Source organism: Scomber japonicus, chromosome 6 (genome assembly GCF_027409825.1).
Source record: "Scomber japonicus isolate fScoJap1 chromosome 6, fScoJap1.pri, whole genome shotgun sequence".
NCBI classification, from domain to species: domain Eukaryota; kingdom Metazoa; phylum Chordata; class Actinopteri; order Scombriformes; family Scombridae; genus Scomber; species Scomber japonicus.
In genome coordinates this window covers 26633678-26660672 of record NC_070583.1, presented here as the reverse complement: position 1 = coordinate 26660672, position 26995 = coordinate 26633678, and the positions used below count along the sequence as shown (strand labels likewise).

Sequence of the window (26995 nt, the reverse complement as noted above, 5' to 3'; positions counted from 1 at the left end):
TTCCCTACTAAAATTAATTTGACAATCACCATCAGCTCTAAGTGTTTTAGGCTTTGCTGTGCTTGTAGCTTTCAGAGCTCAATGGGTTGATACTCACTACAATATTGGTTATGTTTTATTCACGAGGGGAAAAGATTAAAAACTGTGGAGACATAATGAGAACAGATTTTTTGTTACATTTAGCTGCTCAGTTTTGACAGCATAATTGTTTGAAATTGGTAATATATTAAGTATGTAAAAGTTTTATTAATTGTATGTAGCTACTGAAAGATCAGTGAGAGGAATAATGTCTGAATTTAATTTATCAGCTCACTCGCTGAGCGGGAACTCATCATACTGAAGGCGTCTCTCTGAAGGATTTTCACACACCTGCTTTTTCTTAGACACATATTTATAATCTGTGGCAGCCTTTTGAAAAGACACAACTGTGGAAACAATCAATTAGGTTTTGGGGGATAAACTCATGGATCTGCTCTGCTGAGTGTCATTGTTTGACCCAATGTACATTGTCCCTGAATGAACTTGCCTTTGGGAATACATGTTACTTACACACTGCGTAGCAACAGCACAGCAGCAACCAGTGACAGGATTTGGCACAGTTTCAACAGCGAGATGTGATGGGGGAGAGCAGTTGCAGCTCTCTGATCCTCTGATCCCCTCTCCCCCTCACTGGTGGTCGAGGACACCTCCTCTCAGTCAATGGGCCCTGTATGGATTTCGTGCCTGAGTTGACTGAGGGCAGGCCTACAGCGTCAAACAGCAGTCAGGCTGCCATGAACCCATACGGCAGAGCGAGAAGCACAGCAGCCCCCCTGTCCTGCACCAGCTGTGGGGGCTGCTGCTCCCCGCCTCCCCCTTGCCTCATCCCCCCTGGGCCCCCCTCCTCTACTACCTCCTCCTCCTCGTCCATGCCCCCAAATATGACCCCTCCACCGCCAATGTGTCCTGCCCCGATCGTGCAAGTGGAGAATGGCAGCAGCTGGAACTCCTCTACTATCTCCTCCTCTGGCTCCCCAGACTCCCACCCCGGCCACCGCTGTGGGGCCACCAACCCCAACGCCTACTGGACAGCAGTGTTCGACTATGAGGCTACAGCAGATGAGGAGTTAACCCTGCGGCGCGGGGACCTTCTCGAGGTTCTCTCCAAAGACTCCAAGGTGTCAGGGGATGAGGGTTGGTGGACAGGCAAGATCCAGGACAAGGTGGGTATCTTTCCAAGCAACTACGTCACAAAGGGGGACGCTGCCAGCTACCAGCAGCTGACAGCAGGGGGGCTGGTGGCAGGAGGGGTGGGTGACTGCCCCGTGGAGATAGACTTCTCTGAACTGCTCCTGGAGGAGGTAATTGGAGCTGGTGGGTTTGGGAAAGTGTACAAAGGAGTGTGGCGGCGAGAAGAAGTAGCAGTTAAGGCCGCCAGGCAAGACCCTGATGAGGATATTAGCGTCACAGCAGAGAGTGTTCGGCAGGAGGCCAGGCTGTTCTGGATGCTCCGGCACCCCAATATAATCTCTCTCCGTGGGGTCTGCCTGCGGGAGCCCAACCTGTGCTTAGTGATGGAGTACGCCAGAGGGGGGGCTCTGAATCGGGCCCTGGCTGGAAAGAAGGTACCCCCACGGGTTCTGGTGAACTGGGCTGTCCAGATAGCTACAGGGATGGACTACCTGCACAACCAGGCATTTGTACCCATCATCCACAGAGACCTAAAGTCCAGCAATAGTAAGTACTGCAAACAAGTGTGATTTATCATCTGAATGTATGATAACTGATTAGGAACATTATTTGGGGGTGCAGCACATAAAGGAGTAGAAGATCTTATTATATCCAAACCAATTTTCTATGTAAAAGAGAAACTAGAACAAAACACAGAAAGAAGAAGCAACCAGACACTCGTTTGAATTTTGTCAGGCCTGAAACATTTATATACTATTGCTAACACCTCCCTACATCTGACAAAAAAAAAAAAAAAAAAAAAATCTTATCCACTTACTGGAAATGTTCTGTAGCTTTCTGGCACACCTTTAGGCCTTCATCAGTGAATTGAGTTTGCTCAGTACAGCCTTCAAGCTTACCCCTCTTTATGAATCATAACTCACAGCTGAGAGGACTGCTGAGGTCAAACAACAGGTTCATTTCAAACACAAGAATCTTTCAAGGCAGCTCAAAAATAATACATCAAAAACACAAAATCACAGCTCTAGCTCGACTCCATTCTGTAGAGGCTTGCTGTATGTTGTATATTTTCTGATCAAAACAGAGGAACAATGCATTGAAGACAGATCAAGTGTACTGATATTATCCCTACTTTGTTGTCACAGTAGTACTGACACAGGATGGAAATAATCGATCAATATGGTCTCGACATGTTGCCCAAAGTAACAATTATATTGACATTATTTTGTGATATATAATATATTTCAACACAGTCATCTTCTTTACATAATGTTATCCTTTTAGCTATATCAAGACTATTTAAGAACTTAACATAAAAACCAATGTGTTCGATAAAAACAGCAAACATTTGAATAGTTTAAAGTATATTGATAAGCAGTTGCAAAAGAGCATATTGCAATATGTTTCTGTGTTGATTATTTGTCCCACTTCTAATATTGATATGTTTGTTGTCTACATGCTCAGTCTGTGGTCACAGTTATTATAGTATGGATTGACCTATATTAAATCCACAGGGGTAAATAAGTAAAAACAGTTATAAAGTTGTATGTCATTGTGGAAACATGATTATCGAGTGTGTGGGGTATTAGGCACTGACATTGGATGAGAAACTTGAAATTGGACGCAGCAGGGGAGCCTAAGTCTTGAAGAACTGGTCTCCTTCTGCCATCTTTTTCCTATCATCTCTCTCTGCACCTCCTCTCGCTCTCCATCCTCCTCCTCCTCTTCTTTCCTCCCCTCCTCAAGGAGAGCAGTTCTGCTCTGCAACTCACTGAGCTATTTTTGGTCCTTTGTGCTACTTGCTGTTTAAAGACGCAGTTGCAGTTGTTGGTGCATCAAAGAAATAATACACAGCGTGCATGTAAGTGCATTTTTGTGTGTGTGTGTGTGGGGGGGGGGGGGGGGGGGGTACGTGGAGGTCAGACTGTGTGCGTTTATCCCAAGTGACATGACTGATGGGGGATGGAGTGCACAAATATGGGTGGAGTGTGCAGGATGCTGACTAAAGGCCTTTTTATGAGGGAGACAGTGTAGGTTAAACAAACTCGCTGCTGATCTGCCGAAATGTCTCCTTAATCTTCCATCCCTCACTTCTTGAGTCTCTTACTTTTCCATCATACTCTCACGCTCATACATACGTCCCCTGTTCCCATCTTGTCACACTCCCTCCTCCGCATGTGGCTCCACAACAGCAACGATGGGGATCAGATGCGTATTGGACAGCAGAGCCTTGGCAACAACACCATAACGCTGCCTTTCTATGGCGACACGGGCACTGCTTCTGTGTCACTGAGTCATACAGCTGCTAGCCGCTGTCAGCTGCTGCGCAAAATGTCAGTCCCCTAATTTAGTGTATTGTCTGTGTGAAAATAGCAACTGAAGAAATGCAGGAATGTCTCAGTAAGGCCTTTCTATGGCGACACGGGCACTGCTTCTGTGTCACTGAGTCATACAGCTGCTAGCCGCTGTCAGCTGCTGCGCAAAATGTCAGTCCCCTAATTTAGTGTATTGTCTGTGTGAAAATAGCAACTGAAGAAATGCAGGAATGTCTCAGTAAGGGCTTAGACCCTCTCTCTCATGAATGATGAATCTTGCCGAAAATGTGTGGGTGCTAATCGTTAAGTATGCGATTAGACTAGATGACTCACACTGAGGGATGTTTGCATTAGCCTGGCAATGCCCAGCGGGAAAAGCATGGGAGGAACGTGAGACAGGGACAGAGGAGAGAGGTGCAGAGTCAAAAGAAGAGGGTTGGGAGAATAGAGAAAATAAGCTTGGGGTCCAGAGAGAGTGGAGATGTATGAAGCGAGAGAGGAGACGGATGGGAAAGAACAAGAGAAGGAGAGCGTGGGGGATAAACAGCGGTTCATCTCAGTTTAGGGTTACACCTCAGCTCATTGTCCAGGTGCGCTGGTCTCAGGTGTCCTCTTCAAACTGCCGACCACTTGGCATCAGTGCGGTTACAGAGCAGCTCAGGCCCCCGAGCCTCTCTTCTGTCTTCCATCAGCCGGGCTCGGCGCTCAGTAAACAATCCGACGCTTCATTCTCCCACAGCTCTCTGAAGAATTCTTCAAGGCAAAACGTGACACTGCTGATCGAGTGAATGTATCTTTAAAGCCTTGTAAAAATGTTTACAACACAGGCATTTTATTTTTGGCTCACTCTGACACTTTTTTATCTAAATTTATCTCACCTCAGTTGAAGTTTTTTAAGGTGTGCCTGTGTGCATGTGTTCTGTGTTTTAACCTGCTTAAGTGTTGCTGTCAGTCGGGCCCACAGTGTTGAACGAGCGAGTGAGTCTATGTAACGTGGATAATCTGATTACCGTGACCTCCTTAGAGTGATGTCAGCATGTTTGTGGGTTGGCAGGTCATTGCCCCTGTAGTCATGCCTTACCTGTCACTCTGATCCTGGATCAGCCTCTAGTTTCACAGAGCATAGGGCACCAGGCTTCCTTGATTGGATTAAAGCTTGTAGAAAGGATGGCAAGACCTAGAGTGCTCTTGATCACCTTAAATACACAGTGTATTAACATAATATCAATATGAGAATAGGGCTGCAACTAATGATTGTTGTCATTATCGGTTAATCTGCCAATTATTCCCCAGATTAATCTAATAATCATCTAGTCTTGTCTGAACATCCTGACAAAAAGTCCAAGTTGACATATTCAAATAGCTTGTTTTGTCCAACTAGCCTAACTAAAACCCAAAGATAATTCTGTATGAGTCAATAAGTGTGAATTCATATTTTGGACTATATTATATTATATTATTATTATTATTATTATATTAGCTATAGTTTACTCAGTTGAAATGGAGTCTGTTCAGTTGTCATATAAGTATTATTATATTATTATAGTTACATATATAGTCTTAACTTAGACAAAGACTGTTGTTGGTGTTAGATGTGAGATGTAGTTAAAACACCAGAAAAAGCTAGTAAGTATACATTGTTATTTTATCAATTAAAAATGAATTATCACTACCAGTATAACAGACTGAGTCATGGTTCTATAAAGGCTGTGAGTTAGCTGCAGTGACAGTAAGACAATACAGGTGAACTGATCACCTGTCGCTAACTACAGCAACACACGCCGGGCATATATCCGTAGCCTGTCCTATACTGTAAATATCATATAGATTTACTGTGCGTCACTGTGGACATTTATATACCAGGAGCGTTTATCTAACTCCTGTTAGATAAGATGCCTCTACGCTTATTAAAAGTGTGAAACAAATGAATGTGGATATACAGAAGTTTTATGGCCCCAGATGAAGGTGTATGTGCTGTATAACTGTGAATGCATAGGCTAATGGACACACATGATAAAGACAAAGTGAGGTTGACATTATCTGCTATTTTGACTACTGTAGCTTCAAATTGGAGCCATGTTTACACAGTCAACAATCATCGTAATAGTTGGAGCCCCGTGTCTCGAAGCAGGCTTGTCAGGATTGCTGTTTGCTCATAGAGTTTAAATTGCAAAGCAAGAAAAGACAAATTAAATTACTGAAAGTATCATTTCTTTGAGCTTTATTTGAACTGAAATCATGACAGAGCTGCAACAATTAGTGGATTAGTATTTATCAACTATTACATTTATCACCAACTACTGTGATAATCAATTAATCGTCATTTTACAAAAAAGAAAATGTCCAAATTCCAGCTTCACACATGTATTTTCTGACTTCTTTAGTCATCTATGATACTAAACTGAATATATTGAGGTTGTGGACAGTTGTGTCAGGACAAAACATGACATTTATGTTGCATCTTGTGCTTTTGGAACAGTTATCGACAGTTACTGGCACGTTAGGGACCAAATGACTAATAGATTAATCGAAAAATAATCAACAGATTAATAGATAATGAAAATAATCATTAGGTGCAGCCCTAAACCACAACATCAACGGCACTGCACATAAGTGCTGTAATAGCTACTTAACAGATTAACAAGGCGAGATATGGCATATAGTCCCTGTCATGGAAAAGCCTGCGTCTGGCTGTGTGTGTGAGAATATAAGAGTGAGTCTGATGAGGAAAGGATTAGAGTGGTGGCCAGTGCCGGCTGCTAATCCCTCAGAGAGACAGAGTGGTGGAGGGCGAGACTGTGACTAACTGGACTAGTGCGAGCTAGCAATAGGAGGATTCTGGGCACAAATAGAGAGGCAGAGACTGATATCACACTAGTCTTTTAGCTTGAGGTGTTCAAGTATTTCGGGGACTGAATTTGACTGATATGAAACTATGATATGTATGGATACAGCTTTTGCAGGCATTGTTTTCATCATCTGCCTGTTAATACAAGGCTGTAAGTTAAGTTTCAGATATTATGATTTTTAAAAAAAATCATTACTTAAAGAACCAGTGTGTAAGATTTAGTGGTTGAATGGATTTGGTAGGAATGGATTATAATATTCACAAGTATGCTTTAATCATTCTATAATCCCATGAAAATAAGAATCAATGTTTTTGTCCAGTTTAGAATGAGCCCTTTTATATACAGAGGGAGCGGGTCTTCTTCCACGTAAGCCACCATGTTGCACTGCTGTGTTTCTACAGTGGGCAAGAATGGACAAACCAAACACTGGCTATATAGAGAAGGCCTTTTGTGTTTTTGCAAGTTTTGCAGCCACTGTAGGTTACATGTTATGTACATATCATTCAATTATAAAGGACAGCATACATCTACAAGCTACTAGAAGCTACTGAAAAAGCTGGAAAACTCATGCTTGCTAATATATTACCCATTTAGATTTATGGTTGACACATCTGATAATTCAAAGAGCAATAACATTATGTACTGTAATGGGTTTCACTCTATACAGACTTGTACTAACTGTGAAGCACATATATTTGTCCATGTATGTATATATAAGCAAAACAAAGTCATACCTGTGTTTACAAAGGATTTGAATTTAAATTAAATACATAATTTGATCCTGGTTATGTTACGTTAGCTTTTGATGCTACTATGACTACTATAGCGACAACATTCCTGAAGTTTTAATGGTGCTATGTAATTCAAATCTATAGGCTGAATTACTGTTAAATATAAAAATAAGTCGTTTGAAACTAGCTAGCAGAATCTATAAGGACTTTGACCACAAACTTAGGGATGGTTTTACGAATAGCTTGGTTGCATATTTACTTTTGCTTTGTCCTTTACTGCCTTATCTTTGATTGGTATCCAGTTTATGATCTGGTATGATGTTAAGGAGAATATTATTAATTACACAATATCAAAAGTAAACCTAATTTAGATTAAAAAATGTTTCCCCTGAAAAACATGCAGACATTGTTTCTCTACTTTTAGACTTGAGTGATGTTTATAGATCCTCTTCTTTAGGCTACCACAAAGATGGTTAGGATGTTTACCTGAGAGGCAAAAGCCAGGGTGAAATTATCAGTAAAGCACTCCTTGCTAACATATTGCATATTTTAAATACTGTAGGCAACATGGACATACTTTTGAACATTTTATCATCTCTCATATGCGTTTTATCTGGATTTTGACATGTGGACAGTCAGAGGACACAGTTTTGTAAGAGAGTTTTGAATAAATGAAACAAACAGTGTATAAGGGTAGAGAGATATGCCCCCCACACATCCCCACTGGAAACGAAACTCTTAGATAACAGAAAGATTACATGAAAGGTGTTAGTTTTAATTTGTGTTTTATCTTGTTATCTTGCATATCTGGAAGCTTAGTAAGCTTGATGCATGTGCAGTGAGTATGTAGGCCTGTCTGCGTATGGAGGTCGGACAGCAGGACATGCTGGCGCTAGGGCAGAGAACTCTCCCTATCACACACGTACACACACACACACACACACACACACACACACACACACGCTGTAACAGAGCAACAATGACCCCATTCTCACACAGCAGCCCAAGACAGAGTGAGAGCAGGGCTCACAATGGCAGGAGTCACTGCAGGGGGGATGGTGGGCGAAGGATGGGAGATAGAGGCAGCAAGCAGCGACTGTAGGCCATGAACGACAGAGCAGAGAGAAGGATGGAAGCAAGGCAGCATGGGTAGAAGAGCAGCGGCTCTGGTGAAACCCCTGGAGGCTCGGATGGGAAAGGGATGGGAGAGATGGATGGGGGGAGGAATAGGGAGAAGTATACGGCCAGTTTGTGAGGAGGTCAAACCATTCTTTCTCTTAGTGAGCTGGCTACAGATTAAGGCTAGCAGTCTTGATGGACTGTAGGCTACAGTTTTTCACTATCTGTGTCTGACTGTATGGCTCATTATACCAATACACTTCAAGTTCAAGTCAAATCTACAAATTATATAAGAACTGCAGCCATGTGAAGACCAACACATGCAGGGTTTGTAATAGTTAACAAACTGACCATTATAATAAATCCACATTCACAGTGTGATGACAATAACAACAGGAGAGGAAGCTTACATGCCTTTTCCAAATCTTTATGTGCTGTACATCAAGTCAGTTTATGTGCATTAATTACCCTCAGAGATTCTGTAAATGCACTGAAACAAATAACAGTAATTTCTGTACTGCAGTTATAAAGAGTGACCACAGAAATGATTTGTTGGGTTTTTCAGTTTTTGTCCTCATTTGTGCTCTGCCTGGAGCTAATTTACCCCAAAATACGCTTTTATCAAACACTTATCATTGATGTTCTTAGTGATTAGTAGATTTTGTATTCTTCTTGTTTCTGCAGTATCTATTCAGACTTTTTTTATTCAAATGAGGGGAACAATGATCCAAGATGATACTGAGTATAGATCTAATACCAGTGATGTTAATTTAAAGTCTGTAAGCTCTCAGTGATAAACTGGTTAAGATAAGTCCTCTAATTCTAAGTTAGTAAACATGAAGAAGAAAGTACACATATGTTCAGTTTTTAACTAGCGTAGACATTCATACATCAACATCTTCTTAGGTTTGTGCAAAATGTATTTGTGTTGTTGCAGTGCATACATCTAATCAACAACAGCTTCATCAATGTTTTCAAAAAATGTGAGTGATTGATGTTGCTGTTATTTGACAGACAAAGGTGTAGAGACAGAGGAAACACGGTTAGAGAGAGAGGAATATAACATGCTACAGAGGTTGGTAGCTGGAATCAAACTGCTAACATTGCAGTCATATGACATGTAATAAAATTAATTTTATCCATGAAATGTCTCAAAACCTCCTGACAAATAGTGCAGAAAGTCTCTAAATCAATGGTTTAAGGGGAAAAAAGAAGTAAATCTTTGGTAACGTTAGCTAACAGTAGGGCTAACGTTAGGGCTGTACCTAACAATAATTTTCATCATCAATTAATCTGATGATTATTATCTCAAGTGAAAAATGCTACATGCAAGGTTCTGACTTTAAATGTCTCCTTTTGGTCAACCAACACTCAAAGACCCAAAGATATTCGCTTTACTGTCATGTAGGACAAAGATAAACATTGAACGGTCACATCTAAGGAAAGCAGAAAATATTTTACATTTTTGCTTAAAAATGACGTGATTATTTTATCAACACAGTTGCCGATGAATTTTCTGTTGATCTGCTAATTGATTAATTGACTAATCGTTGCAGCTGTAGCTAAAAGAAAATGTCACTGTCAACACTTCTGATTTCACACCACACGCCCACCACTGCCTTCATGACAAAATACATCAGCAGTATCTTAATACATCAACACTCACCACAGAAAATGGAACAGAAAACTGTGGTCATATTTGGCTGAAATCTGATTTGTTTGATAAGGTCACAATTCCCAACACAAACACCTCCTGTCATGTTAAGATACAGTTTCTCTATGCAGTGCAACTATAATAAGTTGACTTTCCAAGTATCTCGAGAATCAGATGGTCATCATGCTGCTCTGACAGCTGCACCAGTGCGGAGACAACCTGAGAGATATTTTGCGATGATAAGAGCAGAATACAATGCTCTGTGTACAATGGAGTGAAGAGGCGGGTGGGAACATTTACAGTGCTTCACCACAAGCCAAGTCCATGAAGGCTTCCACCAGTGTCGGAGTACCAGAATGTGGATTGTTAGAGGGACTTTGGACTGTGCTCAGTGCTCTGGCACCGTGTGAACACAGCCACACTGTTAACAGATGTTTGTATCGCCTCGCTGACAGAAGGGAACGCTGCTGAGTTTCAGTCTGTCTCAGTGAGACTGAGGCTTCAGTGACACGGCGAAACCAAACAGTGACACCAGTTAACGGCCCACGAGTACAAATGAATACACATGCTTATGCATACATACACACACACACACACACACACACACACACACACACAAACGCACACACACACACACAAACGCACACACATACAACACACATCACAATTATTTTCTCCACTGGTCAATAAACAGTTGATTTGGAGCCAGTAAACCCTGATGACTCCCTGCTGTCTTTTACTGTATTGCAGCTCAGACTCCCTGTGGACCTGCCAAACATACTGACACACATCCTCATGCTGTATGTTGTTGTACCTTATGCAGCTGAGTAGCAGTTTTAGCCAGAAATGAACCATTCATGTTTGTTTAGCTGTTTGTTACTATTGAATGTACTTTGTCATATTTCGGTCTTGAAACAGTATCTGTACACACATGCATACACACTCACATAATTTAAATCAGACACATACTTTATACCAGTGCAGTATAGCTTGTAGTTTATCTCAATATCTTCTGTGAAACTTGCCCAGAGATTATTTTATGGCTTTTTTCTTTCTTATCATCAGGTTCACCTCCGCTCTTCAGTCACATGGAGTGTCTGAGAAGCAACGGTACAAAAGGTCATCCAAAAGTCATGCAGAGTAACTAGAGAACAACAGTAACAACAGATTTGTTTCTTGTTATTTTCTCACTTAGTATCACTAATTTCTAAACGTGACTTTGTGTTTCCTATCACCGCAGTCTGAAATGTACACAGAGAGAAAGTTGTATGTTTCAGCAGTCAGTGATAAACACAGTAATGACTCTCACACTTATAGTAGCGGTTGTATGTTTAGTGGCTGTTGACTGCTGTTAGAGGGGTCATTGTTGTGTGTCAGCAGCCTGGCACCGAGAGTGGGGAGTCGGGCCAAGCAGAGAAGGCGCTGGGTATCCCCCGAGCCAAAGGTCCCCTCTTTTATAGTGAAGTCAAATCGAGGGCACTTCAGTGAGATAGTGGACTGCATGTTTAGCGTGTATAGAGCTGAGGGACAATAATGTTTTATTCACAGTTTACATTCACTTGACATGTTAACATGTTGTTCTTGGTGGCGGTGTAATACACAACCCGCTGAGAGCTCAGGTCCACCGTCAACTCATACATGTTAAATGAATAAAGAAAGAAAAACCATATGGCTGTCAACTGTCAGTTATTATCCTTATTATTACACCTTGTGCTCTAACTCTAAGTCCATGCCATCCAAAATGTTCAAGACTTTAGGTGTTTATTCTCTTTTTTATACAACTTAAGTGCTGTACTTTTTTTTTCTTGAATCTGTTTAGTGTAGATAAAAACTCAGGCTCAGTGCAATTTGTCAAACGAAAGCTTGAATCTAAATTCCCACACTGTAAGTACTCTCTTTTTCACACCGCACACACACACACACACTCGACACAGAAAGCGCCAGGAGAAAGCCGCCTCATTTAATACCTCCATCTCTTCTGAGAGAGAGGCTGCCTGGTCACACGTATCTGGCAGCTGCGTTTGTGTGGAGACAAAGTGAATGGCTGCAGGGTGAAACTGTGCCACAGTGCGGCTCAGGATTAGAGCCCCAATGTGGCCTGTGGTGGTACAAGAGGAGCCAAGCTGAGGTATCGATGACATGGGAGCATACTCACTACAACCTCCATATCAAAGTAGGGGGGATGCAAAGACACCCAGTGATTCACTGCACATCTCGCTCTGTTGTGTGTCAGTTTTTCGCCTTAATTTAGTTTTGTTTAAGTACTAAGATGCTTTAAATGCAGCAGAGGAGACACATTAAAGCAACATCTGTACCACTCTGTTGTGGTTTTTAAATTTCAGATTAGTTTGAATGACTGCAGTTTTAGAAGTATTGTTCTCTAAAATCTACTATCTGTGTTTGTACTGTACAGACTGTATTCTGAAAAGTAGATTAATATTTAAATTATGGTGGGATTTGAATGGTAAAAAATTGGAAGGCAGATTTTCTTTGTGTTTGGAGAAATGCGTTATGCCCTCTGACTGAAATCTCTTGAGAGACAAGAGAGGAGATGTGCGAAAGCCAAAGAAAAATGGAGAGACCTATTGAGATACAAAGGCATCTGGTATGTGCTGCCAGAAAAATGACAAAAGCTCTCCCTCCAGTCATCTCTCTTTACCTCTGGAGGCTTGCATCTTTTCATCCTCTCATTATTTCCTTCTTTCTGCTATGAGCCCGTCCCTTTCCTGCCCCATCTCACTCTTGTTTCTTGTCTTTTTCTTACCCTCTTCGTCCATTTTTTCAGCTGCTTCTTCCCAAAATCTCACTCTCTCTTCTCTTGCCCTCATTTCTGCAGCTCTCCTCCTTCTTGTCATTTTCTTGCCTCTTTCCCCCCTCTCTCATCTTCTGTCTCCCCTCCCCCATTCCTCATCCTCAAACCGCCAGCCAGTTTGGCCTCCTCATCTTCTTACCCTCCCTCCCTCCTCCTCCTCACCACCACCACCACCTCCCTCATTATATACACACAATCTACCTCTCAGTTACTCTCTGTTTTTTGACTCCCTCCACCCTCGTGCTGCATCTCTTCTTCCATTTCTTCTCCCCGGTGTGCTGTGATTGCAGCCAGGCTGGCGACAGCTGCAACAGCAGACAGTCAGACAGTGGCACCAGGGCAGGGGGGCGATGATGATGATGATGATGATGGGGGCGGTGAAGTGAGGATGCAAAGATGAAGAGACAGCTATAAGGCAGTAGAGTGGTGGGGTGGTGGTTACTTTTTTTTGGCAAGGCTCTGATCTTTGCCAAAGTAGAAACAGAGACAGAGACTCTGGGGCCTGCGGGGCAGGGGGCTGGCTGATCAGCATCCCACAGGCCCCCATCTCGTCTGTGTTGATGTGCCGTCGGCTCGCTGCCATGTCAGTCAAGTTGCTGTATTTGTCTCTCTGCGTGTGCCTCTACACACCAGCAGAGACGCACAGCTGGGACCAGCACACCAGCCGCTCTGAGTGTGTGCAGAGGGACGAGGAGGTGGAGGAAAGTGTGGAGCTGTTGGGAGCTAGGGAGCGTTAGAGGGAGGGGTCAGAGGAGTCTGTTGTTTTGTTGGTGGGGGGGTTTGCTGGAATGTTGGACCTGATTCTCTTACTTGGCGCCACGGCAACAGCTGTTCCACCCTGCCGGCTACACCTGCTCCTGTATGAAGGAGAGGAGGAGGCAGATGGAAAGAAGCACAATTCCTGCCAAAAACATACCTGTATATTTGTGATATGAAAATATGTGACTGTGAGATGTGATGTGAGATAATCAGTCTGATCTGTTTCTTTCTGTGTCTGCGGCTTTCACTGAGCATCATATATTTAACACACCAGCTGGCAGAACTGTAATATCAGCAATCAATTTGAATTTGTTATGGATGTAAATGTTCACATGAAAAATGCAGCACTGTCAGGTTCTCCGAAATTTCATATCAGCATTACAGCATATCCGAAGTGACAACCAAACTTTAAAAGGCTCTGCACACTGTTTTTAATGCCTGGCTGAAGGCTGATTACATATGTGGTCAGGTGTAGCTGCTGTGAATTAAGTGACAACACTGTGTGTAACTCAATATACTAATAAGAAAGGTAAAGGTATAAGTTGTCCTTGAGAAATGACATGGTGTTCTGATCATGAAGTATAAACAGTGTGAGAGCGATGTATTTAGTATTAGCAATGTAGCTATAGTAGTGTGAAGATGTACTATTAATGTTGATGAAACACACTCTGACCTATGAATCTGCACCGAAACAGGAAACGACATGTCATGTACCTTAAAGATGTGATAAAACTAACAGTGGTGTGAGGGAGAAATATTAACAGGCAACATCAGTGAAAACATCTGTAAGTGTGTGTGAAAGCTTTATGGTTTAATTCTTGAATATTTTGTAGTTGCTCTTATGCTCAATAAGGAATCTACTGAATTTAAACTGAAAATGAGAAAAGTTAAAAAAAAAAAAAAAAAAAAAAAGATAAAAGGTTTCTGATGAGAATGTTCGTCTGTGAGACGCCGCTTCTTCTTTCCCAGCATTATAGTCATAGCCTGTGACCTCTGCCCTTGTTACCATAACAACAAGTTAATGACACAGCACTCTGAATTGAGCCTCTGCCAGAATAACACAAGCGACAAAAGTAAACTGGTCTAGCTGGGTTGTGTGTCCCTCTCTGCTCATGCTAACGGTTTACAGTCAGCTGTTGAGGTCATACGCAGAAGATTTGCATTTGTGAAGTTCCTCGTCTCTCAGAAACAAGCACTCGTTATATATGTTCAGGGAGTCTCCATCATCAGCTTCTGGCCAACAAACACACTTTAAGTTTTACTGTATCTGTCCAGGGTCCTCTGTTTTGGTTGATACCTGGTTAAGAAGACTGACATAAGAATGAAATGTGGAATTGACCTGTTACTGTTGACCAACATGAATATAATCTCAGTAAAAGACTAGCTTAATGTTCTGAGCTGGTTTTAGATTAATCGTTTTTTGTGCACTTACTGTTAAGTGGTCACAGACAGACTTTGGTTTATTTCAGTTTCACCACTTTATTTATTCACCAGATAAAATGCAGGACTCAAATAATAGAAAACATTTTTTATAGTTCAACCAAAAACCTCTTAAACACACACACCTGTGGAGAGTGTGAAAATGCAAATACAGTTTTCAGTCTGACCGAATTCTAACCACAAAAATGAAAGTAGAAACAGGAAACAAAGCAGCCCTGGAAAAACTGAAAGTAGTTTAAAGCTCTGACAAGCTACACCACCTGCAGCTCTCAGATCAGCTGATCAGAAGTCCAAATCTCTCATCTGACAGCTCAGACGACCACACCCAGCTGATTGGCTGCACTCACATGGAACTGTTTATTTAAGGCGAGGCACCACACATAGACAATGGCTGGATGAGTTAACATTCAGATAGGCTACATTATTTTGTAGTGCTTTTGTAGTTTCATAAAATGCTCCAAATAATCAACTACAAAAAACTGAACAATGTGTTTGCTACATGTTTTTATCTTTGTTGTAGTTTACCAAAAAGAAATAAAAGAAAAAAGTTTCATCAGCTATTTTATCGAAACACTATACTCTGTGTATGAGGCGGACAACAAATCTAACACAGCGTTTCTTTTTTTTTTTAAATATTTTTTCGGCATAGACACCTTTTTATTGAGCAGTAGACAGACAGGAAACATGGGAGAGAGAGGGGGGCCATAAAGAACACAGAAGTTGTTAAGAAAAACAACAACACACAAATGTGCACATTTTAAAGAAAAACAATATAAGTTTGGATGTAAAAAAAAGATATTGAACATATGGAACTCTGTTTTGATTACTTACTAATTACTATTTCATGAAAAAGAAATGAATTCCTCTGCCTTTAATTGGTGCTTGCATTCACCATCCCCACCCAGTGCCGTATCAGTGTTGCAGCTTGTTCTCTTCTGTAAGAAAGTTTTGAGCTTTAAGGACAAAACCACATACCAAACATAACTGCACTGCTTGTTTAAGGTGTAATAAACTTTGATGTAAGTGGCTGTGTCAGAAATGCCATCACTCAGAAGACCTAAAACATCAGCAGCCTTTGATTGCATTCCTCTGTGGTTGTGAGAGCGGGGCTGTAGGCTAATGTGTCACCTGTGCTTAATGCACTGACTAACCACTCTGGAGGATCATTAGTCTGGTTAAAGCTTCACTGTTACTTTTCTATCAGTGTTTAAACAGTGACTCAACACTCAGCTGGGGTCAAGGTCCGAGGATGGAGTAAAGAACGGAGTTTAAAGGTTAAATCAATACTTAATCAGCTGCTGTGTACGGCTCTAATGTTGCTCTAAAGTTTGACTCTGGCCATGTCCAGAGGGGTTTTTAACAGATGATCAAGTCAAGTCAGTTGTATTTGTATAGTTCATTATCACAAGTCAAGATTTTACTCTGCAGTCAACCATTAAATGTAATCATGCTTTGTGAGACAGGCTCCAGGATGTTGTTTGCATTGACGTTTTCATCACTTCATCAGAGACGTCACTACTATAACAAGCACAAGTTCACTTTACAATACCATTAACAAATGTTGTACAGTGGCATCATTTCATATTGATTTTTTTTGGCACTTTGGACAATCTGTCAGGTTTATTTTGGTCCGGGGTGAAAAATCTTGCCTTTTTTTTAGAAGACATCAAAACCATGTCACAGTGAGGAAACCACAGGTGTAAATAATGGAAATGAAGAAATGAACAAATGAATTTTGTGCAGCCTGACTCATTGTCACACTGTCATGACTCATTGTTAATGTTAATAGCTGCACTGTTGCTTTTCCTTCAAAGTCAAATACAAATTTCTGCTGTGTAAAAAGTATGTTATGGTCCTCTCAAGATACATTTTAATTTGTACACAGTTGTAATTGTAAAAAGCTCTGAATTTTGAACTAGGTCAAATGTTTTTGTTGAAGTATTTTGGTTTATGACCAAATAACTGCAATACTAATCACATCCCCATCAGCCTCAGGTGTAGTTTATGCTAATTAGCACATGTTAGCATGCTTAAATGCAAACTAAGATGTTGTACATACATTACCTGCTTAACATCATCACAGTGAGCTTGTTAGCTTGATAAACACTACTATTTTACATGACTGTGATGGCTAAAGAGAAACTTAAGACTACATTTTTATTCTTTTGTCTTTTTTCTTTTTTTACATTGAGCATGCACAGCCATTTAGAGCTGCTACTTTACATTTACACAGTAAGTCCCTGTAAGTATCACACAGGTTATTGACTCCTTGGATAATGAACATCCACACTTAATAAGCACATAATAAGACATGATTCACCTCTGTTTGTCTTTCTCAAATGAAGACTGGAAAAGTTAAACATTTGAACAGGTAGCATATTAAAGGTACATTTATCACATAATTAATGAAGGAATATGTGTGTTTAATCCATAATATAGCCTTGTGATAAGTCTCATAATGCTTGTTACTATGGTAAACTTCATTGTAAACAGGGAGTGTGTCATTCTTCTTTATATGGACTCTATTTTGAGATAACATTTCTAACAGCACTGGCGTTGCGTTTTATAAAAGCCACAGTGTCCTTGAGGACGTTTTTTTCCCCCACTGTGATAAAATATGCTGTGATGCTTCCCACGCCCTCGCGGGTGTTATTTGTGTATCACTACACTTCAGGTTTCTGTGCTGCCAGCTGAACACAAACATGTTGATCTTTGTGTTTGACGTATGGATGAAATGCTGGTGATAGTGAAAACCTGTGACGGTATGAATGAATATGCACAGGTGGCGTTAAGGAGCTTCACAGAGACGTTCTTGAAGTGTGAAAGTAACACAACGATGTTATAATTATGTTAGGAACGGAGCCAGAGTGGGAGCAGATGAAAGTGCTGCTCCACACGCATGTTTAGTATCTGTGAACATGTCTTTCCTTCTCACTCTACCTTGTATCAGCCTCTCCCTTCTCTGTCCTCTCTGTTTCCACCCCCGCCCTCCACCTACCTGATGGCCTGATATCCTTTACCCCGTATGGATGTGCTTCATATATGTGTACTGTCACAGGCAGGGCTCACCAAACAAACCAGGAAAGGTAGACTATGAGGAGGTGGACACACCCATCTGAGCATGCAAACACATCCCGATCTCTCGTTCTTTCTGTCTGGCACCATCAGCTTTTCAGAGACACGGAGAGAAAGAGAGTTAGCCCCGAGGAGACAGCTGTCCCTCACAGAGACGGCGGTATCAGAATAGAAAAGACGGCTGGAGGATGACAATAGCTTATTATCACTGTCAGCAACCCGCACTTATTCACCGTCCCTCATGCACACTCACACACACACACACGGTTACAAAGGGCACACACACACACACACACACACACACACACACACACACGGTCACAAAGGGCACACACACAAGTACATTTACTCTAGCATGTATGCTTCAATGGAATATTTAAATTTCTGGTACTTTATTCTTCTACTCATCTCCAGTTTAGAGTAAAATAGTTTACCTTTTACTCCACTGTCTGAGATGATATGAGTAGTAGCTAGTTACTTTACTGATGAGGGACCTGTGTTATATAATAGAATACTTTTTGTAGATGTCTTCCCAACAATTATTAACAATTAACAAATATTTTTTTCTTATTCCCCTCTTTTGTTTTCATGTAATCTGCCAATTACTTTTTCGATTAATTATTAGGTTCAGAAACTGTGTTAGGAAATAGTGAAAAAATGCCAACAAATCTAAGGCCTAAGTTGACATGAAAGAAAGAAAAAAATGAAGAAAACCAGCAAGCACTCACGTTTGAGAAGCTGGAACAAGAGGATTTTGTGTTTTTTGGGCGATAAATACTAATTGACTAATTCATTAACAGCACTGTTGCACTATTTTTATTATTGACTCATCTGCAGATTTTCTCTATTGATCGTTTTGTCAGAAAATAGTAAACCTGTAAATTTTCAGGCTCGACTAATCAATAAATCAACAAGGTGTTCTAGCTTTAGTATAAAGTAGTTAAATGCTTCATCTTGACCAACTACAACATTCATAATCTAATAGTATAATCTACAATATAACATTCTGAAAGGGGCTAAAAATATTATGAATGCAGTATTTTAAGTATTTTCATAGGGCGGTTTTGCAAATTTTACTCACTGTAGAGTAAAGGATCTGACTGAGTGCTTCTTTCACCCTGTTTATGGAAATATATCAATAGGAAGGCCTGAGATCAATTCTTTATCACTGAAACTGGTCTCTTAGCGAGCTTGTGGACAGAGCAGAGCCAAGAGAGGCACACCTTTATCACGTGAAAGGTTGCGTGTGTGTGTGCGGGAGTGCATGTGTGTGTAAACAAAGACGCCGCTGTGTGTGTGTGCGTGTGCGTATGTGTGTGTGTGTGTGTGTAGCCCTGCTCCGACACCCTTTGCATATGCCTGTAGATAAGTGAGAGAGAGAAAGCAACCCCCCACTGGCTCCCAGCGCAGGTGAACTGTGTACACTCCAAATATTTCCATAGCCAGCTCCCACACGGAAATGAAGGAGGAAGTCGTACATGGTATATGAAAGAGAGACAGAGAAAGACAGAGGCAGCGAGAGCGACATTAACAAGGATATGCCTAAAATGACCGTCACTGTTTGGAAATCACAAAACACGTACACACACACACTGCACACAGCTGGACTAGAGGTGATACTTATGCCTTATAGCTGAAACCTAAACAGCACACTGGTCCAACCACAACTTAAATGTACTGTAAACATGACTCTATTAGTAAGCACACACACTATGTATATTTTACTCTTGGAAACACCAGTGTTAAATCTTAACAGGCAGGATGCAGTGTCTGTTTAAATAATCATGTTTAATCAACACCCAAAGAACACTTTCTCAGGATTCACATCTGTACTTGTGACACCTGTTAATGTTAATAACAACATTTCCCACCATCTTATTTATGACCATATTAGTCATTGCATAGCTTAGTTACACAATATAAATGAGTAAGATTAATATGAAGGTTACAGAAATAACATACGATTTGAAACACTTTGTAATAAACCTTTGTTCATTAAGCTTGTTTAACTATTGATGTTTGAATGATTCTTTGAGGTTTCTATGATATTCACGGATAAGCTGCAGTTTAATAATTAATGACCAACTTCCAGCTTTGTCTTATTACCTCTTGTCAGAAAGCATATTTAAGAGTGTGTCTCACTGTACAGTAATTCATCTTTTAACACAAACTCCTCTCTTTCCCTCTCCTCCTCCTCCTCTTCTTTAGTCCTCATTCTGGAGCCGGTGGAGCGGGACGACCTAAGCGGTAAAACACTGAAGATCACAGACTTCGGCCTGGCCAGAGAATGGCACCAGACCACCAAGATGAGCGCCGCGGGCACCTACGCCTGGATGGCCCCCGAAGTCATCAAGCTGTCCCTCTTCTCCAAGAGCAGCGATGTGTGGAGGTAAAGTACTGCACTCCTACTGCATTTGTATAGTAAAAAAAAAGAAGCTTCCTCAGGCATGAGGTCGAGGGAGACTAATGTGTTGCAGACTGAAGATTTTGCTCATAAGATTAATGAAATATGTCTAAAATATATTAAACAGTTTTTCTTCTTTATTGCCTTCAGTGATAATTCTAATAAAACAGGACAGCTCCAGTGATGTTCAATTTGTGATATGAAGTCAGATTGTTTATTTCACATTCTGAATATGTTGTATCACTGAATACATTTACATGCACAAAATATTCTGGTTCTTGCCCTTATTCTGAAAAGGACATATTCCTACTAAGCTTTTTACATGGCTAATGAAAAAGAATTTTCCACTAATATTCCCATTTACATGCAGAGGGTGTTCAGGGTTGCTTCAGTGGGAACGGGAATCACAAAGATCTCTGCAGGCAGTGAAGTAAACAAGCGAGGTGGAAAACATTAGTGAGCTGCTGCCTGATATTTATAAGTGATATTGATATGACTGATATAAATTTATAGTTTCAGGCACATTCAGTACCCATGTTGTCCCATGACGTTTACTACACCGCTGAGTGTTTTTGGTGCATCAAACTGAGTCGTCACCGTCGGTCCGTGGCTGCATGTCAGGAAAATAACCAATCCCCTCTCTCCAGCACACTCTGTTTTTCCAGCTCTCCGCTCTCCTCTCACTCCTCTCCTGTTTGCCTTCCTGCTCCAGCATATGTGATTTTGCCTGAGCAGGAGTAAACAGGCAAGAGGCCGCATGTCCAAAGAGTGCTGAACCGGAAAAGTATCAGCATATCACACATGTCTTAATCAGAAAATGCTAAATTTGGAATAAGGCCTAATTTGGAAGATCCAAACAGAGTATGCTGTTAACATGACATGGATAGCTACCCAACATTACTACCCATGTTGACACGTTCATCCAAAGTAATGACAACACAATGTTATACAGTCCCTCAGTCAAGGTTAATTTATTAGGAATTTCTCTACAATGTCCAGCTGCATCTTATGGCCTTCATTACCTCAAATGTGACAAACACATTACACCCATTTTAAAGTCCTTACATTGGTCATCTGTCAGTTTAATTTCAAAATTCAGTTACTTGTTTTTAAAGCCTTTCACTGGCCGACTTGTCTGATGTGCTTGCAGGACGAAAGCCTTTGGTGAGGCAGCTTTTAGTGTTCATGCTCCGAGACGATGAAACAGTCTGCCTGAGGATCTGAGAGCAGCTTAAAGTGTCGATATCTTCAGACATAAACTTAAATCTTACCACTTTAGCCCGCTGTGTTTTATTGCCATTATTTGTTTTATTCAGTCATTTATTTTATTGTATTTCCTGTATTCATCATCATTTATCTGTTTTTCTGTTTTATTTTATCTATTATATTTGTTTTAGTACTACACTTTCATAATTTGTATTTCTTGTGTCTTATTATCAGCTGGGCAGTCATCTGTAAAGCATACTTGTAAAGTGTACACTTACCTGTACGAAAGGTGCTCCACAGTTAAAGGTTGATTGATTGAATGATAGAAACAGAGAATAATTTGATGTTTGTTTTTCCCTTGTCTGTTTTGTCTCTCTGTGTCTCTCATCACAGTTTTGGTGTGTTACTGTGGGAGCTGCTGACCGGTGAGGTTCCCTACAGAGAGATCGATGCGTTGGCAGTAGCATACGGTGTTGCCATGAACAAGCTAACACTCCCCATTCCTTCAACCTGCCCTGAACCTTTTGCTCAGCTGCTGGGAGGTAAGCAAAGCAAACTAAGTAAACGACTGCCTAGAATAATAAATATATATTTCAGTCAACGTAATTGACTCGGTTTGATTTCTTGTGTCACATGTGCATTCATGTTTTCCTTATAAGTCCACAGATCCACAGATATGACCTCAAACATGTTAGCGAAGATACAGAAACACACTTTGAACAAGGCCCTTTGTGTGTTTAGATACACACTGTTTGAGATGATGTAACCTTTTTGAATATTTCAGTTTATAGTTGATGATTTTAAGACATTTTTATGCTGCAGCTGAGAGCAGAGACACACACTATGAGATAAAATGGAGGAAGACTGTCCAAATAATTTTATTAAGTTACTTTTTATACATCCTCGAGCCCCCCCAGGTCACATTTCTCCTTTTCACCTTGTAAATAATCCAGGCACCACGTTAGCGTTGGTAGCAAATTAGACGCCTCTTGTTTCCCAGTTGAGGTCATCTCTGTTTAAACACACCTGCCTAAACATCTAAGGAGCCTTAATGTGCTTATTTCCAAGTTGGTTTTTGATACGTAATGGGTAAGCTCCAGGCCAGAGGGAGCTGTTTCTCAAACTGTCAGCCCAGCAGCAAACTTCAGCCACCTCCCTCCTACTCTGCTCCTAAAGCTCTTTTCCTCCTCATCCCCCTCTCACTCCACTTCATCTTATCCATGTTCATCCGCTAATCTCTCCTTTGTCATGCCTCGCTGCTCTCTACACTCTGTTTACTCCTGTCATCATCTTGCTTTCATCTCCTCTCTCTCCAACTTCCTCCACATACTCTTCATGCTAATTTATATTATCTAATAAATAAATAAATGTTACCTGGTAATGTTTTTAGGCTGTGAAACGACACTCTTGGCTGCGCTCTTACTGTATTAATAAAGACTTGCGGTAGATCATTATGGTTGCGGTGTCGTGTTGGACAGACAGTACTGATCAGTTTGTCCCCAGCATGTTAACTGTAGGTGTGCATCATGTTTCTGCAACACTGTCACTCAGGGTTTGGCTCTTGATTGTTGCCATATGCTGTGCCGTCTTGCTCTCTTCCTCTTCCCCTGTTTCCTCTCCCACTGCCAAAAAATTCATGGTTCAGTCCTCTTTATATCATATTGAGAATATGGTTGAAACCAATCATTCATTTTATTATTTACACCTTCTTTTTTTCCTTCTGTGACGTCAAAATATCTTCACATTAACTGTGATAATATATCATTGAGCCACATTGCGTGGGGTTCCTTCATTACATGGTCACTGTCGTTTATTTGAAGTGGATCCTACATGTCATAAATACTTACTTGAATGCCAAATGTGTATGAATCTGAAAGTAGTACCCAACACATACACTATTAACTCCTGTTTGAGTAACTTTTGCTAAAAACTACAATGCCCAACTGTTTTACTTTTTTTGGTAACCTTAATTTTTACAGCTCCTTAATTTTCCTAAAAAGAACAATGTAATTTAGTATTAATAATACAAAAAAATACTATTTTCTCTAAAAGAAAAGTTACATTTTAACCCAGTTAAATATTCAATCATTATGTATTTTTGATTTGAAACTATTGATCATATACAGTATGTATGAATTGTTGCCTGTGGACATCGGCTGACCTGCTGTGCACTGACTCTGGGTCATAATAACAATACCTATGCTTCACTAAGGCTTCCTAAAAATGATTAAGTTATTATTTTGAAATTAAGGACTTACAGGAAAAACATGCCTTATCCTTTCAGGGACCTGGTCTGTTAGCTGTAACTGTGCAGTATACCAGGAATACGCCTTTTTATGTTGTCTAATGTGAGCCATAAAACTGTGTTTTGTGAATGGAAACTGATACCAGTCATATATCTGTATAATATAAAATAAGCTAGAGCAGGGCAGAAGAGGCTTGCCTTATAAACAAAAATGCTCATAGTGAAGTCAGTTGTAATAAAAAAAAAAGTTTCCTTTGTTCTACAATAAACAGAAAAATATACATTTCACTGGTAACACTTTACTTAAAATACCTCTATTAGCATTTATGAGCAGATGTAAAGACATTTCCAAGTGTTTATTAATGTACAGCATGTGTCAACAATAATTTCTCTTGTGAAGACTTTAACATTATTACAAGTGTTTTACTATACTGTCATTCATTACCTGTTTATATACCATCTTCACATATGAGTGCCCACAGGAGGAGTTATGGTTGTTGACTAACAGTTATATCTGCTTACAACTACATTATATGTGATATAAACAATTTATTAACTGTTTATTTGCTAGTTATAATACTACTACTAATAAAATAATAATACTAATAAAATAATAAAGAAATGGAGCTGAACCTCCATCATATGTACTGCACAGACTATAGTAGTTTAATATAGTAGTAGTAGTAGTAGTATAACCTCTAAACTGGTTATATAAAGCATAATACATAACACTAACTTGTTTCTGTAATTCAAAAAGTCACTCATGCGTCTTTCCCTCTTGTCTTTTCTCTTCTTCCTCAGAGTGCTGGAGCCCCAACCCCCATAGCAGGCCCTCCTTCACCAGCATCCTGCGGCGACTGCTGGCCATTGAGCAGTCGGCCATGTTCCAGATGCCCCTGGAGTCTTTCCACTCCTTACAAGAGGACTGGAGGCTAGAGATCCAGCAGATGTTTGACGAGCTGCGGGCCAAAGAAAAGGTGAGAACTCAGGAAACATGTTCACAGGTGTTGGTGAGGTTTCTTTTTCTCTGGAGAGGCACTGTTTGGATTGAATGTATATTTTGCAGCCTTCAGACAGCAAAAAGACTAGAACTTAATAAAATGTTCAGCTTCAGTCTGCAGAATATTTATTTTTAGAGTTAAAAGAAGTGCTGCAAGATGGTAGATGTATTTCTCAGGACTTTTATCTGTGTTTCAGTAGTCTATTTTAGGATGTCACATTTCATATCGACGATAGGAGGAATCTCACCATGTCACTATCAGTCTGAGGTGTTACAGCAAATTAGAATTACCTTAGCAACAACTCTTTTGCCAAAAGAGGTGTTAGGGGAGGTGCTGCTATGCTAACAACCTCCACATCCTTCTTCCTCTCTACAGGAGCTAAGATCTTGGGAGGAGGCGTTGGCCCGAGCAGCCGAGGAACAGAGGGAGCAGGAGGAGCAGCTGAGGAGGAGGGAGCAAGAGCTGGCAGAGAGAGAGATTGACATCGTGGAGCGAGAGCTGAACATCATCATTCACCAGATGTACCAGGAGAAACCCAGTGTCAAGAAAAGAAAGGGACACTTCAAGAAGAGCAGACTGCTGAAGCTGGGCAGAGACAGTAACTGCATCAGTCTGCCCTCTGGTGGGTGAAACAAACAACTGCAGCCAGACTGTTTAAATTACATGACTCGGTCACAAAACTGGAAAAACCCAATTTAAAGCCATTTCATTCTACATTGTGTTTTTTCCCCCAGTTTTTATGATGCTCTAAGAGATCAGACAACAGAGCAAGTTTTGTTGTTATACAGTGATACAGCAAAAATAATTGTAGTTTAGTTGTGTCATCAAAATGTAAAAAGTATTAGCAGTAAAACATACTTAAGTATTAAAGTTAGAGTACTCATTTCATCCCTCTGATTGATATTTTATTATAAATGACATCATTAGATTATTAATACTGAAGCATCAGTGTTAAAACAGTATGCTACTGTTGTAGCTGCTGGAGGTGGTGCTCATTTGAACTACTTTACAGTTAGGTACTTTAGTCCAGTGGTTCCCAAATTAGAGATTGGGCCACTCCAAATGTACAAGTAGCCTACTTCAACATTGTGCTTAAGTTCAGTACTTCAGTAAATGTAATTAGTTATTTTCCACCACTGCATGACACACTGTTTTATTAAAACCACAAACACATACAGTATATCCGAAGGTCATACAAGCATATGTTTGATAATTAGAATTAGAAAAAATGTGTACTCATAAAGTTAACTGATTAATAGACTAATTGTTTTAGAAATGCATGTAGGAAATCTGTACATGTTATGTTGGTTATGGTTTTACACATCTGCTTAATTTTTCAACCTAGCATGCATCATACAATGGTTGTAGTGGTTTATACTTTCTGTGTGCGTGTTCCCAAAATTAGAGATGATGAAAATTCTTGACAATGGCACATTTTCTCTCTTCTGGTCTCCTGCAGGCTTCGAGCATAAGATCACAGTTCAAGCGTCTCCCAGCGTGGACAAGAGGAAGACCCAGAGGAGCGAGAGCACCACCCCGCCCGCCAGCCCGGGGGTCATGCCCCGCCTGAGAGCCATAAGATGTGAGTATGAACAGCCAAATAGTCAAAGTGCAGAGATACAGCAGGAATGTCAGATGGGTGAGTACTTATATGCTGTTTGTTCTGTCTGACAGTGACACCGAGCGATGGCAGTAAGACGTGGGGCCGCAGTGCTGTGTGCAAGAAGGAAGACCTGTCGGCCAGTAAGAAGAAAGGACGCACCTGGGGGCCGAGCTCCACCCACCAGAAAGAGAGGGTTGGCGGGGAGGACAAGTATGTGCACAGTTTGTTTATGTCCCAGTTGTGAATAAAAAGCGAGTATTAAACATTGTTAATGAAGTGAGAACGAGTGATTGACAGTATTCTTTGGCTAGAAAATGTTACCTACTAGTATTAAAAACAAAGAGAATCTATTTGTCTATATCATTGGCCAATTAGCTAATTTACAACAGGTGTGATTGCCAATATTTTTTGTTAGAAGTCTACCCATATCAGAAAGTAAATACAGCAGAAAGTATATTTATATACATCTCATTGTATACTGATTTCAATCGGGTATTTCTGACAGTATGTTTTAAATACTATGTAATATCACAGAACATAATGTACCAGATAAAACTGCTGTGACAAAAACTGGATCACAAGGCTGTTTTTTTCTGTTCACCCACTGAGATA

The 26995-nt window shown here is 40.6% G+C and overlaps 1 protein-coding gene across 1 annotated transcript in view; it reads left to right on the top strand.

Moving 5' to 3' along the window:
• Positions 1-354: 354 nt before the first annotated feature.
• Positions 355-26995, top strand: part of map3k10 (mitogen-activated protein kinase kinase kinase 10) — a 32870-nt gene continuing 6229 nt past the window's right edge. The window contains exons 1-7 of the mRNA XM_053321037.1: positions 355-1716; positions 20133-20313; positions 21928-22076; positions 24581-24756; positions 25156-25402; positions 26240-26362; positions 26455-26593. Of these exons, the coding sequence (XP_053177012.1) occupies positions 711-1716; positions 20133-20313; positions 21928-22076; positions 24581-24756; positions 25156-25402; positions 26240-26362; positions 26455-26593 (2021 nt within the window). The 5' untranslated portion in view covers positions 355-710. The remainder of the gene's footprint in view (positions 1717-20132; positions 20314-21927; positions 22077-24580; positions 24757-25155; positions 25403-26239; positions 26363-26454; positions 26594-26995) is intronic.